The sequence below is a fragment of the Cupressus sempervirens genome, chromosome 1 (assembly GCF_028749045.1).
Source record: "Cupressus sempervirens isolate cs-2001-9-10 chromosome 1, ASM2874904v1, whole genome shotgun sequence".
Taxonomy (NCBI): Eukaryota; Viridiplantae; Streptophyta; class Pinopsida; order Cupressales; family Cupressaceae; genus Cupressus; species Cupressus sempervirens.
Window position 1 is genome coordinate 41,422,562 of NC_143118.1, and position 19,780 is coordinate 41,442,341.

General features: G+C 37.9%; 1 protein-coding gene across 2 annotated transcripts in view; it reads left to right on the top strand.

Annotated features, from left to right (window-relative positions):
- The window catches only part of LOC149576076 (Translin family protein), a 122,343-nt gene extending 108,547 nt beyond the window's left edge, over window positions 1-13,796 (top strand). Inside the window, exon 7 of one of the 2 annotated variants that reach the window (XM_089816255.1) lies at window positions 13,406-13,796. In XM_089816255.1, the coding sequence (XP_089672381.1) occupies window positions 13,406-13,512 (107 nt within the window). In that variant the 3' untranslated portion in view covers window positions 13,513-13,796. Of the gene's footprint in view, window positions 1-13,397 lie in introns of both variants that reach the window. The other variant, XM_089816260.1, reaches the window with a different exon arrangement.
- Window positions 13,797-19,780: the final 5,984 nt, after the last annotated feature.

The window sequence follows — 19,780 nt, forward strand, 5'->3', positions numbered from 1 at the left end:
GGATATCCTCCGAGCTCTCAAGGATAATATTCAACAGGCACAGAATCAGTAAAAGTTATACGCTGATTGACATCGCACTGAGCGGAGTTTTGAGGTGGGTGATAGAGTTTTTCTTTGTCTACAGCCTTATAGGCAAAGCTCCTTGAAGAAAAGCGGGCCCGAAAAACTTAGCCCAGATTTTACAGACCTTATTGTATCACTAGGAGGATAGGGGAGGTGGCGTATGAGTTGGAGCTACCTAGTGACAGTTGGATCCACAATGTCTTTCATGTTTTGTGCCTCAAGAAGGTAGTGGGTCAGTAGATTGTGCCTTCAGAGAGTTTGCCTCCGCTTGATGAAGTGGGTAAACTTATTTTGGTACCAGAGGAGGTGATTGAGACTAGGGAGAGGAAGTTGCGTAATAGAACTGTCAAGGAATATCTGATCCGATGGAAAGACTTGCCATATGAGGACGCCACTTGGGAAGGTGAGTCTATATTGTAGTACCCAACATTGAGATTACTTGAGGACAAGCAATCTTGGGAAGGGAGGACTATCGTGTCCCCTTCTCAATTCTAGTACTTGGCGACAAGATTAATCTATCTCCACATCTAAATAGATTAACAGTATGAATTAATAGGATGTCTACTAGTCACGTTGGAGGGTTATTTCATATATTTCATTATTTTATTAAAGTCAATATATGATTATTAAGTCATTTACTTTATAAAGTGACTTAAGTGACTACAGGACGAAAATGTGTTTAATCCCACATTCCTTGTACGTAGTGTTTGGGACAAAATTCGAGGTTATAAAAGGGAGTTGCATTGGGATTTACAACACACGAGAATTTATGAAATAAAGATTTTCAAGTTCTAGTTGCTTTGATGTGATTGGTCTAAGATTGTGAGGATGAAACCCCTCAAGTTTGGAAAATTCCAAGGAGTTGGACGCTACCCCAGCTTCCTTAATTTGAACATTGCAGAGGTTTGGGCTGGAAAAATCGGCAAATATGGAGGATATCTTAATAAATCTAAGTGTCTAAGGTAAGCTACTATGAATTTTCAGCAAGTTACAGTCGGGTCATTTTTCTTGAAAGAACAGACGTAGTGGTATTTGCATACAGAACTGGGTCATTGTGTTATGCATATACAGAAGAAAGTTACACGAAGGAATGTATTAATTGTTGTTGGACGGCACCCAATTCTTTGAGACTGTAGATGTAATCTTGATCTCCTCCACGCACAACCAAACTCCTCATTCGCCTTGGAAGACACAACAAGCAAAGTCACGGGCTCTAGGTAACCCCCAGTCCGTTAGACCAAGGTGTATCAATAGCATCTGGTGTACACGGGGTTTGTGGAAGTTCGACCCCGTTTACAGCAAAGAGCTCAGCCCGCGTTAGTAGAGAAGTGATGTCCAAGCACAATGTGATTTCGAATTACTCCTACCCGCGGGTGTTTACAGCCTACCTTGCTCATAAGAAAAAACCAAGGGATTACGCATGATATACACAGGTCAGAATTGCCAGTAGGTAAGGAAATCGGCTCCTCAGTTGCTAAATCTTCTAAGATAGTATGTACGCTTGCTGAAGATTATTTATTGCATTGTGTTTCATTATTGTTATATAGCTTTGAATTATATATGCTAGTAGTTTGAAAACTTAATCATTCCTATTACATACTTGATAAACAAAAGCTTCCTGGAATTGGTTTATAAATTCAAAACTTGGTTATTCAATAAATTTTCCTATAGGAATTTCTATTAGTTACATCTATTGAATTATTCAGTATTTGGCAACATGGTGCACACTCAGCCAACTGTTCGATAAAATTACTCATTGGAAAAAATTTAAAGATCTCAGAATTCTACCATCAAAATCACTCTAGATCATTATAGTAACTGCCTCCATGACGAATACACTGTAGGCTTCATAAGTGTTGGTGGTCTAAGTTGGAACTTGCTAAGCTAGACATTTACTGTGGCCTTTGTCTCTATGCTTGCATTACCATCTCCATTACCTTATCTCTGAGGGACCCCTCTCCAACCAGTGGCTTCATCTCCTCTACCTTGACTCCACCGCCCTCCAACATCTCTAACTCTACGTGTGGCTCTCCCCTCTTTGCCGCTGTCTCAGCTATATCTCTCTCCTGTGGCTCTACTCTACAAGTCTCTAGGCAACTTTTGACTAGGAAACTCTATCTTGGCCCTAGCCTCTACTCCTTCCCCTAGTATTGAAGGTCCCCTATCCAACTCGATTGAAGGTAGTGGTGTAGCTATTGGCAGTGCTGTAGGTGTCATACTCAAAGGTGTCATAATTTGACTAAAGGCAGGGATAGTTGCCATGGTCACCAACCCTATTGATGCCGGTGGTGTCATGTGCGCCATCTCAGACAAAAGAGTTTGAGTAATCAAAAGCAGTGCATGTAGACATGGGTGCTATTTGTGCCAACACATGCAGCCTCGACAACCTTGAGCCCTGCCACCTGACTGTCACCATCTCTCAAAGAAGTAGAGCTCTCCGATGTAGCCCCTCACCCACTATACACGTCCTCCAATTCATACTTTTGAAATAACTTGTCGTTGGCAATTTTGGTCTACTAGGGACATCCCAATGTCCAAGTGCCTCTAATACATGATAGGTGTCTTGCCGTGTGCTAGGGTGTCCCCAGGTTTCACCTCAAGCTGGTCGTGTTTGATTTGTACCCATGTGGCATCTAGGAACAACCCTATGGTGTAATGCGTAATGTGTATTGTAGAATTTGTGTTGCAACATCATAAACTCCAACATCCTCTCTACCAATAGTGTTGCCCAATCATACATGAGGTTGTTCACAAGGCCATTCATCAAGTCAATCTGAGGAACGGTTATATCCGAGTGCGACTCTACCTTTTCAAGTGGTATGTCACTAAACACTTTAGAGTGTTAAGTTCTAAGCTGTTGAATATCCAAGTGGTAGGTTGGCTTATCTGTCCCATCTACACTCTGTTGCATATGCCTGAAAGAAATCACCTTCAGGTTACCATTCATAATGGTCTTAATGATATTTGTTTTGCGGCTTGACATCCTTAATTAATCTCATCTCCATATAATTGGTGTTGATATAAATATCCGCAATGGTATGTGTTTACCATATGGGATAAATAGTTTAATGCATACAAACAATAGACAAGAACATGTAACACAGTAGTACTCCTTTTATTATTCACATATATGCCGAAGAGATTACATAGTGCTTCCAATGATGATTACAACCATAATCCAAAGTCCATTCCGGACGGTGTACATAAACCATTCCGAAGGGGTGACCCAACCATTGCGTCCATTTGGATGCTAATCTACCTGTTGGCTATTTTATAACTTTACCGACAACATGCTAATCTATCCGTCGGCTATTTTATAATTTTATCGAGAACATCATCCCCCCCCCCCCCCCAAAAAAAAAAGAAGAGTCGTCTTCGGACAACAAATTACAAAATATCCAAGATGGATTAACAAAATGGGATATATTAATTGACTAACTATAACAAGATAGATATGTTTCTGTCACACCACTTTCACATTCGTTTTGTGCCTGCACCAAATTGGTCTCCAAAACACGTATCTGTAGCCTCTACTAACAATACTGTCTCCTTAGCCAAGTTGACCATGATAGCCACTTGTGTCGCCTTCTCTGCTTCCAACTTCTGGGTACACTGAGCCAAGTGTTGCTCTTACTGCCTGTAACTGGATGATCAACTCCTCCCGAGCTCTCTATGCATCCACCAAGACAGCCTCATGTCCAACACCTACTCCAAGTGCGTGAAAGCATATCACCCCTCTCAAAAGGCTTGCTTTGTTGTTCTCTCCACCTCTGGTACACAAACACTCCATACTTGCAGCAGCTCTAGGTCTTATCAACTGGTCATAATTCCCACGACTGATAACTAAAGCGATCGGGGGTCTAGGGGGCAATGCCCCTAGCGGGGTCAGGCGCGCTTCCTGTCGCAATACAGGGCCAGGTGGAGGGGCAGCGCCCACGCCGCCAAGACCAAATTAACACTCTCAAAGCCACACAAGACTCCATGAAACACACCATTTTTGTGATTTTCTTCCAATCCCACACTCTTTTTGGCAACTGCTTATGTTTTACTACCTGTTTATGTTTTTCCCTTCTCTTAGACATCATGCATTATTCATTCTAAACATTTTTGATTTGTCGTTTTTTTTTTAATACTCTTTTGACTGCTTCCATATGGTTTTCTGCTAGGCGAATACGTACTCTTCAGTTTGCTCCCACCTTAGTCGTACAGCAAGGCATTTGTATGCAGCCGTATGGTGCTCAAGATTGCGTGCTATATGGTATACCCTCTGTGCCTTCTTTTATTCCCTTCTTCCTAATACCCTACTACTTGCTGGTGTCTGAGTTGTACGGCCTTGTTCCATGCTCCACATGTTTGCACAGTATCCATAGTTCATACAGTGCCAATACTTGTCATCTGTTGTCTTAAGCGTGATTGTATAGTAACTGACGTGGTACAGAACAACAATTCATAAAATTCTCCTTACTTTTGCACCGTACGGTTAGCCAAGTGCCCGTATTGTTTTGCCAAATGCCCATATGGATTTGCAAAGCTCTGAGAGGTCCATATGGTGGTTACGGAATGGCTTGGTGAAGATTTCGTATGGTGGTTTCAGGCTACCGTACTAAGTTTACTGTACGGTGGGGGAAGAACTGTACAGTAGGATATTGTACGGTGTCTTTCATTAACACTTTTTTTTTATGTTTGTTGGGAAAACCGTACGGTGTCTTTTATAACACTTGTTTTTTTTTTTACTGCTCCTCATTGTTTGTCGAAGGGGAAAGAGTTTTGGCATGGTATATTTTTAACTTGGAACCGTTCACCATTTTTGGAATTTCTTGCTCGTCCAATATCCATAGCTTTATTGCTCCGTTATCACCTACTTCCCAGATTTGGTATGACCTGACCCATTTGACTTTAAACTTCCCCAGTTTCATTTCGTTTCGTCCGCCATACTTAAACACACGCTGTCCTGGTTGGAACTTGTTTAGTTTTAGGTGTTTATCATGCCATGCTTTGCGCTTGTTCTGTGTCACCTCCGTGGCCCATTGTGCCTGCAATTGTTGCTCATCAAGTTTATTTAAGTTACACGATCTTTCCCTCATGTTTTCCATATCGCTCAGTTTGTTCTCGAAACTTGGTACCATGAATTCCGTCGACTACCACACCTTGCCGTCAATAACTGTATTCTTGATTTTAGAACTTTCACTCAGTACTGCTAAAGCTTTTATTAAACTCTTCCTCTTTGTTTCCTGTGCACATCGTATGATGTGTTTTCCTTGCTGCCGACACCTTTCTACTATATCCGTGGTTCGACGTAACATTTTCTTTCTGCGCGTTCCGTTTATTGTGTACCATATGGTGGAATTTTTCCTTTTTTTTGGGTTCATACTGTATGTTTTCCCCTTCAGCTTTTGTCGTAACCGCCATTCCTTCTTTCGCTTCTCTGTATTCCTTCATACATTCATTTCCCTCTTCTTTCTCACCTTCGTCGACCCTTAACATATTACAAGTCGGAAAGAGCTTGTAATCCTCCATCTACCAGTGGAAAAGGCCGTTCACCGAATCCAAATCATCGTCCATCGATCCACCTTCCAACTGTAGGACACCTTCCTCATTGGGTTCCAATTGTTGCTCTCCTTCATCCTCTTCTTCGGAATCAAATGATACGGCTTCTTAGCACACCATTTGTGTGTAAATCAATAATGAATCATTGTCCCCTACTTTCCATTGATAATGTATTCTTCTTCTAGTCATGCTTAACCCTTGCTTGTACAAGCCATCCTCGGCCCAAAATGGCATTATATCCTCTCCTCTTCAGCGAGATGACGACGAAGTTGAGTAGAAACGACTGTGTTCCAATAGTCATTGGTTGTGCCATTAGGACCCCAAGATGTTTAATGCGGTGTTGGTTCGCCATTAGTAATTGGAACGTAGGTGGCCACAATGTCGGTTGCTCCAACTTCTTCTAGGTATCTTCTGGTAGGACGTTTACCCCTGAACCTCCGTGCATAATTGTGTCTGAAAGGACCGTTCCTAATATACCCATCTCTATGGCTGCCGGATGTTGTTTGAATGTGAGGGCTAGCAGCATTGGGTCCGCTGCACTTGCTCCACTTTCTTTCTCCATTCCGTGTTCTCCTGGTAATTTAGCAGTCGGGACTATGTTCGTGAGTGTTGTCCGTAGTTGAGGCATTGTGAGGATTAGATCATTTAACTTGATTGGTATTTCAGTTTGTAATATATGCCTTATGATGTTTTGTTCTGCGTAGTTCCTCGTTGAGGTATCGGTAGTGTCCTTCACTTGTGATTTCTCTGCCTGCGTTGCTTTCTCAATTTCTGCCCGCGCTTATTCCAATCTCTTCTTTTCTTCCGTTGGGTCGGGGTACAGTTTTACTTGTTTACAGGTGATTGCCAAGACTTTTTCGTTCGCGTTGATGCTGATCAAATTCACTCCTGATTTCGGGCACTTGGCATCTTCATGATCTCCAGGACCGCACCATCTGCATAACAACTTTGGTGGGTTTGTTGATATACAGTTCCATGCAAAGTGGCCCCACAAATTAAATGCTCAACATTGAACCTTTGGGCGATCGTTCACATTGTACTGAATGTGGTTGCGGCCCCTATTATTATTGTTGGTATTGTTGTTGTTTTGTCCTCTTCTATTAATTCTGTACCCACCCGAAGTGGCACCATCATTGCTGGTGTTTTCGTTCCCTCTTGATGCGGAAGCCTTCTGTGTCAGGAGCACTTGTTGATGCCCTCTTATTTTCATATTGAAGGGACATTCCTTTGTGGAATGTCCCATAATTTGACAGATATCGCAGAATTGGTTTTTCGGACAGGACCCCTTCGTATGACCTTCTGTCTTGCATTCTGTGCACCATAACTCATTTCCCTTCGTCTCTTTCTACATATTCTTAAATTCCTTCATCATTCTGATCATATCCTTTTGGAGAGCTCAGACCTTCTTACTGTCCTTTTTGTCACCATTGCTATCTTCTTCCAAAGACGAGTCATCTGAGTCGGATGAGCTACTTTTCTTCTTCTTTTTCATTTTCTATTCACTCTCTATATCCATCGCTTGATTGTATGCTTCGGTGTATGATGATGGCGGCACGATCTTCATTTTCTTCCTTAACTTCAAGCATAGTCCTTCAATGAACCATCTCTTTTTCAGCCCATCTGCCAGCTTACTTTCCATTTTATTTATTAATTCTTTTAGTTTTTTGGCATATACTCAGACTGTTTCATTTTTCCCTTGCTTTGTGGTATAGATTTCGGCTACGATCTCATTGTTGTCTCACAACAATTGAAACTCGGTGATAAACTCCTTTTTAACTACTATCCAAAAAGTTAATTTTTGGGGATCGGCGTCAGCAAACCAATCAATTGCTACACCCCTTAGGGTTGCTGGAAATTGTCGGACCCATTCATCTGTGTCGGTTATGCCATTCGCTGTCCAAATTGTTTCGCATGTCTTACAGTCTCTAATTGGATCAGCCGTTCCATCACCATCAAACTTTGACAATTTTTCCTTTGGTCTAGCCATTACTATTCGAGTTGGAGGTACTTGTTCTGCACACCTGCGCTGTTCTGCACTGATAATCGTTTTATTTCTAATAGCCGCGTTACTTGGTGAAAAAGGGTTTCCCTCAAGCGAAGTTGTCCGTTTCGGAAGTGTATCGCGGACGAAGAGTTCACTCCACGCTCATGCTCCCTTGGCACTCCGAGCTGTGCGAGTTAATTTCCTTCCATCTAGATTCTCTTCCCTCGGCATATACAAGTTAAGAAATTCCTCTCTTGTTTCTTCCACTAAAAACAACCGCTGTCGAGTCTCTTCCAACAATTCCTCGGTGCTTGGGTGTCCATCGGCAATTTTTTGAAACCTCCATTTGCGCTTGGCCTGTTGTGCCAAAATTAAATTTTTTTGTGCGGTGCGTATTTCATTTTTTTCGTTTATCTTATTTCTATCCTTGTTAAGCTGATTCGGCATTAGTCTTCATTCCTCTGCCTTTGTTCCAGGTCCATTGGGCAACGACGCCAAATGTTTACTGTATGGGGTAAATAGTTTAATGCATATAGACAATAGACAAGAACATGTAACACAACAATACTCCTTTTATTATTCGCATATATGCCGAAGAGATTACATAGTGCTTCTAATGATGATTACAACCATAATCCAAAGTCCATTCCGGACGGTGTACATATACCATTCCGAAGGGGTGACTCAACCGTCGCACCCATTCGGATGCTAATTTACCTGTCGGCTATTTTATAATTTTACTGACAACATGCTAATCTACCCGTCAGCTATTTTATAATTTTACCGACAACAATATGCAACCTGCTCATGCCAAGTACTACATCAACGCTGCCCACGTCTACCACATAAAAATCTGCCTTAAAAGAACAATTATTTTAGCTTCATTGGAAGCTCATAAGTCATCTTGTTACATTGAAGGTTGTAACCATCAACCACCTGCACTAAGTCCTTTAAAATCTTCTGTCTTAATCCCTCTATTGGCAACCAAATGTGAATCAGTAAAATGATGTGTATCACCTGTGTTAAAGAGAGAAATAACACGCTGTCCTTCGAAGAGTCCACACATCTTGAAAGCACCTTCCTTTCTCATGCTAGAAAGGTATACCAATTTAAGGTTAGAACCATTTGTCACCTCATCACCATCACCTGAAGCTTCATGTGTCTAATGCTCATAATCAGTTGTCAGTCCAAAAAAATCAGAACTGTCCTCATCATAAAATCACTCCATCTTATTTTTACCCTTAGGCTTTAAAGGGCAAGCAAACGTGTTTTTCATAACAAAGCCCTCTACAATAGAAACATAGTCTCCCCGTCCTTAGATCATTCTGAGTCTTTTGATCTAAAAGGGCTGCCATAAGATGCTAAGAATCAATTCTATCATCTTTCTTAGGGTCTGCCCTATCATATGATGAAGTAGTGGGGTTTGAAATAGACTTGCTTCGCGGAGTAAATGACTCAAGTTTCTTTGCTTTTTTATTGCCTCTTGCAAGGTACATGGAAGTTCTTTGAGTGGCTCAACTAAACCCTCTAAAGCACGACTCGTCCCCTTTCAAAAATATCATATACCATCACAGATCGGCGTTGTAACTCATTGATAAAGGCCTCAAGGACACCTGTCTGTCTCAACTATGCCAACTCTTTGAAGTAAGTGTTAGGGTCCTTCCTATCAAACCACTCTACCAACCTATCAACAAACTCTTGATAGGAAACTATCTGATCATGCTGTAGTGAATGAGACAAGCCCATGGTACCACTAGTCATAAGCTACTCCATCCAATGCAACACAACAAAGTGGATGAAATCCTCCTTAGTCATGGGATGCAATGCAAGATAAGTGTCGAGCTTATGTACCCAAGGTCATTTGTAGCCTTGCCACTGCCATCAAAGAGGGTCAAGGTCATCTTGTTGGCTGCCTCTCTTAGATCAGTCTGTCTAGGCCTCTATCTCTTATGTGCAAGCCTACCTCTAGTATGTTCCCAGTTTTGTGTAAGAAATCTATCAAAGTTTAGATTCTGCTTGATGGCATTTAGAAGAGCATCCCATTCTACATAGTGCGCAACAACGTCATTGACAAATGGCATGGCCTCAGTCTCAGTTTAGCCTCGTCAATCTCAAGTCTTAGTAAAGTAGGCTGTTGTGGCCTGTCATAAACTCCTGTATGTCTAGTCTAATCAATCCTGTCCTCATCTCTAATCCTATCCTCAACTCTGGTCTTGTCATTAGCTCTATACCTGTAGGAATTGACAAAAATACTCCTAGTACCTCTCATTCTACTCTGACCTCTAGGAAGTGCAATGTGCTGCAAAGTATAAGACAATTGTGCCAGCCTACAACACAGCAGCAGTGCGGTGCTGACCATTTACAAGGTCTCTTAGTGTCTCCCTGGCCTCCCTATCAATATCAGAACCAGTGCCAGCATCCATGTAACCTGTACCACCATAACCTCCTGAACTACCAACTCCGCTGTCACCTATGCTGCCAAACTGTATCTCAGGTTCTCTATCACCAGGTGGAGAATAACGACATCTGTGGGTGTAGTCAATGCCAGGTATGGATCTCTGTGCCATGCTGAACCCAAATTCCCTGCAGGCTGGTAGGAAACCGCTCTGATGCCAGTATAAGAGCCTTGTTGGTTCACACTAATGTAATGCTGAAGAATGTTTTTTTGTTCTTTTGTTTTCGCTTGTTTACTTTTTGAATTTTCAGAATATATATATGCTAAAACAAATAACCTGAAATGTAACAATTAATAATGGTTGCAACTTGGAAGTTCAATTGTGATATAAAGGAGTTGCAATTACAATGAACCTTTTTATTAAATGCATTTCTAAGAACCTGGTATTATGTGCAGTATGAAACACCACCTTCAATTTTGCAGAATATGAGCTATATAATCTCCAACGTGGCATAAACTAGGAACGCCACCCTCTGAATTTGCAATTGCAGCCAGTATTAGGAAGTATCCTGCCCTTTAGAATTCCAAATGCAGTCCCAAGAAGGTGATCGTAGGTGGTTATAATGGCTTGGCAACTGCTGAAAACCCATGCCTCTCAATTACAGTGATTGTAGACCTCAAATACGCCCTGCAAAGGTGTTAATCTCCAAGGTATAGATGATTGGAAATCAGTCCCAATCTGATCACTCCAACAGTGAGCCAAACACTGCTTAAATAAGACAATGACAGTCCCAATTTTCGACCTCCAGTGATTAGGAAAAACAACAGTAAATCAGTACTCTTGGAGGCCCAAGAATATATAAGATATCTCCCACAAAACTCAGCTTTAGCAGTAAATATAACCCTCTTTTTTGGATGCCAATTCCAAGACTTAGCAATGATCAAATTGTTATACGAGAGCAACAATTTGATTGATAATCAGAAACAGATTTAACACAATTAACTGGCTCTCATACGAGCTCAGAGCGCCAAGAGCAGATGGAGGAATCAGTCCTCACAAGAAACCAACATTAAAACCCTCAGCAGATCACAAAATGAAATAAAATCGAATGGCAAAGGAAAATGAGTCGATTTTTTTGATGAGGTCTCTTTTATAATACAAAATAAAGTGTATCTACTTCCTCACACTCACACTTTTCATGAAAGATGCTTCATTTACACACTTTCAAATTATAACATTATAATGATGAAGTTATTCATTAAGATACTCTTAATAAATAACTTATAATATGAAGCTCCACTAATTGACCCGATCAATCACTGATGATGCCAATCACCAGGTGCCTCAACTGCACTGCTAAAAATAATAACTGTGCCTGATTTGACTTCCTATAAATAGCAAGTCACTCAACAGAGACCCTCAAAACACATAGTCAGCTCGCGAGTCTTGCTATGATGAACTGACATTGCCAGGCTACAAGAACCTGTTATAATGGGGACATTACAATCTATGGGGCTTTCCAAAGTTGTTAGATAATTGTTTATATTAGTCTTTTTATAACTAGGATTGCTAAAAATAATAACCCTGCCAGAATTGACTTCCTATAAATAAATAGCAAGTCAGTCAACAGAGACCCTCAAAACACACGGTCAGCTCGCGAGGGTCGCTATGATGAACTGACATTGCCAAGCTACAAGAACCTGCTATAATGGGGACATTACAATCTACGGGGTCATCCAAAGTTGTTAGATAATTGTTTATATTAGTCTTTTTATAAGTAGGATTGGCATTGGAACTATTGATAGAAGAAACACTTTTAGTTGATTTAGGGTTACCAATTCTTTTCTTAATGATAGGGCAATTTCTTCTAAGATGCTCTTCTTTTTCCCTGAGAAAACAGTAATTCTATCTGCCATGAATTTCAATGCCAAAAGTCAGTGATATATCTCCAAGTGCTATTTCTACCATCTCCTGTATGTCCACATTAGGACCTAGCAAGATGGGTTGTTACATCCGTGTGCAAAGGCTAGCATTAATTTGTTTTCTTCACAGTACTTCGTCAACCCGAGAGAGGTCAATTGAGGTAGAAAATTCCAGAATTGAGGGGGGACGTTTTCCCCTCTGACCCATTTTGGGTAAGAGAGCCAAATAATACAGCATATCATCGAGTATAACATAATAATACGTAAGGAAGAACAAACGGAGTCACAAACAAATCAGTATGTCATTGAATAAAACAGATAAGAAAGAATAATTCTCAGGAATGTTAGAGGATATAAGACCAAGCTCTAGAAGATTACTACCAAAATGGAGGGAAAACCTGTTGCCCCACATGTGGGTGCACCCTGAGGCTCTCAGGTCCTGGAAGTTGGTGCCTTCGCTTGAGATCTGTGCCTTAGTTTGCACTCCAGTCTCATCTAGTTTGCCCTTCTTCGATCCTAGAATCTTTTTCCTTTGCAGGTGTGGAAATATGGTTATTCAACATCTCCTCTCAGCGAGAAAATGACTTCCAGAAAGGTTTATTACTTCCTGCGTTCTTTTGCAACCATTTCCCTTGAAATCATGTTGTTTTACAATGTAGCAATATGGTTATTCAATAACTCTTCTCAGCAAGAACGATGACTACCAAAACAGTATATTACTCCGTGTGTTCTTTCCTAACTATTTTCCTTGAAATCAGTTTGTTTTGCTGCATTTTGCTTATTGAAAACATGGTAAAGTGTGTTTGGTTCCTTCCGATCTTTAGAAAGAGTGGCTAGGGTACAACACAAATGACACACACTCCTTTTGTTGCAAAGCATAGGAATTTCCAAAATTTTCTTAATTTTTACATTTGAGAAACTAGTGGGGTTAAGAAGCCTAAATTGATTAGGTGATGACCCTACTTAGTTTAATATTATTTATGAAATTGTTTTGTTTGCTTTGAATCTGAAGGTCATCAGTTTTAACTTTTAACCATTGAAACTCAATGTTAAAGCAAAAAATTAATGACACTCGCATAAAACCATATTTTGAATTTTGAAATGTATTATGATTTAGCACATCCAACTAATGCAAACGTGATTTTTTTGTTTGTTCAAAAACTCCAGGCAAAATACTCTAGAGATACATTATAATGATGGTCAAAATTTATGTGCTATTTTTCCACATCATCTCTATCCAGTTCTACAGTCTGTATTGATTGTAATCAGGCTTTGCAGGACAACAATGGCTTACCATTTATTTTTGATTGTAATAATGTTGTGCTAAACTATAATGGCATGCAATTTATATTTGTTTTTATTTTATCAGATTTCTTTTTAATTCATACATGCACTTCATGCTAGTCAGATATCATTATATGCCGTGATTCTTTCCTTTTTCTTATAGGTTGCCTTACTTGAAATAATTAATTTGAGACACATTAGTTTAACAGGGATGAAGTACGATCTCAGGAAAGTTGAAGAGGTTCTTTATGATGTTAAGATAAGAAGACTCGATTCATCGGACTCAACAACAGAAACGAAGCCAGAAACCTCGTGATATCAGCAAGTTGCTTGTTGACAAAAGCGCCCACCTGCAGTTAAGGTGTTCGGTTCTCATAATATATAAATGTAAGAGTGCATTTTGAATTTCTTATAAATATCCTTTTGACGTTTTACAAATTGGAGTGTCTTTGGGATTAGATAGCTGCATGGAAGAAAGTCAACATTTTTTATTTTTGGGTAAGTCATGCTCGCCATTCTTCACAATTAAGATTAATTTCTAATGACACCTTTTGTATTTTCTGCTTAATCTTGTTTTCAATATGATAGATCCATTGAACAGTTTGTGTTGTGAAGGTAGTTTCTAATGATACCTTTTGTATTTACTGCTTAAATCTTGTTTTCAAAATGATAATCCATCGATTGAATAGTTTGTGTAGGACAATTTCATATTTATGTTGCAAAACATAAACCGGGAATCTTATTTGAGAGAAGCCCAATTCTGATGCAACTAGGTCTTAACATACATAAAGCTAAACACTTTTTAGAGGGTTAAACACTTTGGTCCAGAGTTATTAACTGGTGAGGCCACAAATCGGGGACCTCATCCCCAATGGAATTTGTACCTTGATGACATGAGCAACAACACGTCGTCGTACCCATCATGCCAATGTATGTTTTAGATTAAAGGACTGCAAGATTTTAAGAGATCCTGTAACCCAAAACAAAGCAAGTTTTAAATAGAGGGACCTAAAACCCAACTACAAAAGATATGTAATGAGCTCTACGTAAAGAAATGAGACTCAAACAAGATAGGTCAAAACTAAGAAAAGGGAGCCAAAAAGTATGCTTGCTGCACTAAAACAGAACTAGGAATCCAAAAAAGATAAAATAATTAATGAATTGACTGCCCAAAACATGGAATCAACAATACGTAAGACTTCTCTTCAATCCCTTCTAATGGGTTCTTGGGGTCATGTCAAAAGGAGAGGATTTCTTAGAATGTTATCCTTTGGCCCTAATCCATCCTTCTTCAACCTTGACAACCTCATCTTGCCAAGAGCTTGGGTCCACAAAACAATTAGACCTCGCCAATACATACGAGCGATAAACTCTTGCAAAGTAGGAACAATAGAAAGGCTAGCATTGGGCAAAATAACATTTCCCTCAACAACATATACAACAGGGTGCTTAGGTACAACATAGACTGATGGATTTGTGACATGTACTTAACCACCTCTTGTGGATTGTTGTCTTTGATTGTTGTGACGTTCATTGACAACTCTAGCTTTTGGTGTAATGACAACGATGATTCCAACACCCCGCACATCACAAACTTCTTGTCCTAAGGCTCCCCCACCAACGTGGAAAACAGATTGTTCAGTGGTGCCCCCATCTACGAGGACCACATAAATAGTTTGCTCCACTACCATCGAAGTAGAAAACTCAGAGGCGCCAAGTGAAGCCTTCAAAACGCTAGGCATAAGAAATTATGTTGTCTTGAAGGTACCCCATGTTTGTCTACTTTTATATATTTTAAAATTAATAATTATCAACTACAAAAATAAAGAAATAGTCGTGTATATTAACACATCTCTTCTATGACCAATTTTTGTGTGAAATTTATTTGTATTATTTCCCTTAGTTCATTTATATTAGGAACATTAGAAATGAACAATTTAACAAATACAAAGTAGACCTTCATGCAACATAGAATGAATTGGCTTATCAACTTGGGTCTTTTAATCCTAAGCTTTGTTGCATTTAATGCCTTGTAGACCTACTATACCTTGTTAACTAATAATACAAGGTACTTGAGATACAATGCCATAGAAAATATTTAGGTGCATTTGGTCACATTTACTTGCTATGATTTGTAATCCTGGATATAAGATGTAAATATTGATCTTACTATCTCAAATACTATTTTGGCTAAGGTGATCACTAATCTCTTAAATGGAAATGAGTACTATTTTGGGTAAGTTGAAGCTTATTATCTACCTATCATTTTAGTCTGGTCAGTTGAATTGAGTTGTTGACAACATTTTGTTACGACCTATTTGTCACATCATTGATTGATTACATGGTAGTGATTTTATATGAATTATTATATATAACATGAATCATTATCTTTTAGAACTTATAATACTCATTCTTGCGAGGTCATCATTTTAATTTTAATATTAATCACTTGTGTTACCTACCAATAAAAAACATTTGTTCACCTTAATAAGACATTTGTGAAACCTTCAACAAATGTGTTTCTTTATGAAGCATATTCACATATTCATTTTTGAGCAAACAATATTTAAGAAGGGCACCATTTTAAGATAAAATAAGGATTGATGTTTTGTATAATGGGTCATTTTCCTTGTTTCAATCCCCTTGCATGCTTTTGCATATGTTTGGAGATTGACCTACATGTAACATCAACTCGCGAGAGACTATGGGCCATAAAGAATGATGTATCAAATGTTATTTCCAAAATTAGGGTATAATGAGGGAATTCTTTGAGCTTGGTTCTTTATATTAATTTAAATTCCATATATGTCATGTAGATCATTCAAATTGTAGCCTAGATACCAAATATTATTTGATTATATTTTGAAAAGAAGTCTATACTATATGGAAATAGTGTACACAAAATCTACTAATTACCACCAATTAATTTGAGAATATATTATTTGTTTTTGGACTTTTTTCATATTTTATACAAGCAACTTTATAATTGCTATTAAATTTTGATTAGATTTAGATTGTGGGAATTTTAAATTTTAATTTCTCATGGCAAACTATATATTGATCTTAATCTAACAATAGTGCAACTAGAATAAAACTCAATATGATCTATTCTTCTAGTAAAAATGATCCTTATGTTGGTAACAATATAATGTTGCAAAACTTTGGTGAAAGAACAAATTGGTCTTGAGTAAGTATAATAATGCAACTTAAGAATGTATAAGTTATATTGCCATTGTATCTTGTAATTGCACTTCGTTGTTTTTTTGTATTTTCCAAAAGTTTGATAATTTTCTGCCAACTAGAGATGTATAAGTAATATTGCTGGTCCATCCTGTAATCACATTAAATTGTCAATCCTGTAATCACATTAAATTGTCATTTTTGGTATTTTGAAAGATTCATAGCCACTCAATATAAATATAAATATGCGAAGACACGTCTCTACGTGAGCATAGTTCACGTAGGAACATGTCTTAATGTGAGACATGCCTCAAGCACAATAATTATCAACTTGATTAATTATGGTTTGACATCATTTTCTCAATGTTAATTTTGCATAATTGTAACTTATTATTGATCAAGTTTGTTTGTTATAAGAAGAGTTGATAATCAATATGTATTGACATGCTTGTCGTAGGGGAAAATTTCAAAGACTAGAATAGAAAATTAGTAGCAAAATATTTAATTTAAATCAACCACTAATAAAACTAACCCTAGAAAATGACTTTTAGGCATGATAATCAACAAATGAAATAAACAAAATAAAAATGGTGTACTCATCTTTGATTCTGGCAGCACTTAGACTTCAAGCACCAAGAAATATGACCAAATAATATGATAACAAAGGGTTATGGTTAATAATTTTATAGAGATTCGATGCATACAAGTTTGATAGAGGATAAAAATTGAAATATTTTCAATTTTTAGAGAAATAAAAATTACAAAAAATGAAAATTTAAAGACATTGTTTTTTCTGATTTCAAAGAATGTATGATTATTAGAGAAGGTAATTTTTCAATTTGTGAGGAATTTTTTTCATAGAAATTAATTATTTTTTTGTCATTATTTTTATTTAGATTTTAGAAGATTTTATTGAATTAAAAATTCAATTCAATTAGAAATATATAGAATAAGTGAAATTAAAAGAAATTAAGTAGAACTCAAAGAATTTTTTATTTTTTATTTTTTTAAAGAGGGGTAAACGCTTTGACCTGGAGCTATGAACCAGTAAGGCCACAAACGGGGGACCTCATCCCCATGAGATTTGAACCTTGATGGCAATGATAACAACACAACAACTTAACCATCACAACATGCCACTATTGGCAAGTAGAACTCAAAGAAAATTGATATTGATGTGGAATTTTATTAATTTTTGAGGATTAATTTAATTAGGAGGAATTAAATTAGTTACTTTAAATAATTAATGATAGTATTTAAATTATGTGATTTTAGAAATTGATTTTTTTAATTAATAAAGATAATTTAATTTAAGGCTCGTAATCACATAAATATAATTATGTATATAATATTAAAGACATGATTAGGTGATCAAATATTGGATTGTAGAGGAATACGGTGATTGATTAATAATTAAAAAAATATTACTTAATAGGGGAAATAATTAGCAATTTACTATTAAGTTGCAAGCATGTCCGTTTTGTGGTATTTACATTTGCCTATTTTTGATGCAATGTGATTTTGAGTTTTGTGTTGGAATTTTAGATTTTGGTCCTGGCCCTTAGCATATGCCTGAACAATAACAAGTGAACAATACACCCCTTTGAGAGATTGGTTGTAGGAAAGGAATGAATGATCTCTTGATAGAAGATGATAAATGTTAGATGGAATGATTAAAGAAGTACGTGTAGTAAGAAGTGAATGTTAGTAGACGATGATGATTTTTTGATTATAAACATTGTTAACTAGAATCATGTTTTTTTTTAGGAAGGACACATCCTATATAAGACTAGCGATAGTGTATGGTTTCAGGGAAGATATGGTTTGTATAAGACAAGTGACAACATCTAGTTTTAGGAAAGATACATCCTATTTAAGCCATATGACCATTGATTCATTGGCTGGTTGATAAAATGATTGGATAAATTGATAAATTGATGAATGTTTCAAATGAAAGAAATGTTAGCGAAAAAACACAAATTAGCTAGATGAATGAATTCAGAGATATGAATAACTTTTGGAATAAACTTTGGATGATGTATTGAGTTGTCGAATATTTTTCACATATCTTTGTCATTGTGCTTAATTGAAAAGAAAGAGATACAAGTGCATCTAAATATTGACCATTTGGATATTGCTACTATCTCTTATTCATAAGAAGAAAACAAATAGGGAATGTTCCAATATCATTCTAGGTTGTCTCAGATCATGGGCATGCGGTTGTCAAATGCGTGACAATTCTTATTACAGTCATCCTCCATCTTCCTTGCCCCATCATTTATTGAAACCTTTAACAAACAACAAACAAAGAAAAAAAGCGGAGGAAGTACCTTGAAGATCTCTCAAAAAAACAAGTTTGCGGGGAAGAAGTGGAAGAACATAAAAGGTGAAGTCTCATTTGATGAGGAATATATTGAGAATGAGGCTAAAATGGATAGGACACAAAGCAAGAAAAAGAAGCCCCTCCCTCATAATTCTACTAAAAGCTTGGAGAAGTCAACTAGGGATGCCTCACCTTCTCCTTACAATGTTCCTAATGTTGACAATACTACCTCTATCCAAGATGAAATTCCTAATGTTAATATCACCTTGACTAAGGACCTTAGGAATTGGAAGCCTATGGATTGAGAGAAGTTGAAGATTAGGGTCCCGAGGCAGAAAATCAATATTGTTGTCAATGCTAAGGAGATAAGTGATGTGAATTTGGACCAGATGATTGATCCCTCTATGCTCATTCTCAGTGATGCTAGTAGAAAACATGGGCTTGATGTTCTCCTTACTACAAGTAATTGGTAGTTGGAGTTCTATAGAGCTATAAAATGGTCATTCCATGAATTCAAGGACACCCATCTTAAGCTCAGGCTTTGGATAACAAAGTCAACAATCAAGAGACAAATGCTACTGCTCAGGATATGCTGGATGAGGTCAGCTTGAATGTGGGGGACAATGCTGATGTGATTGGGATAAAGAAGAATTTTGTTGACTTTAAAGGGTTGGAGGAAAAGGTTTTGGCGCTAGAAGGTAAGGTCTTTAGCATTGATTCTGCCATGAAAGGTATTGTTGATCAAAGGTACAATATCTTGAAGACATCAAATGGTCACAAGAAGATCCTCCTCGATAAGTTGGCGATACCCAATATGGATAGAGCCATTATTCAAGTTGCAGATGATATTAAGGATTCCCCTTGCGGACTCTCAGGTTGGCCTAGTAGAAGAACTTGATCAAATACATAGGACTCTACCCCTGCTAACGAGGACAAAGAGTTAAAGAAAGTTGTAGTGGAAATGAAGAAGTTGGAGCTTGAGGTGGCAGAGTTGTTGAAGTGCCAGGGGTAGTTGTGCTTTGCCTTGTCCTTCTGTGGCTTGGTTGGGTTTGAGTTGCTTGTTTTTTTGGTGGGCTAGGGC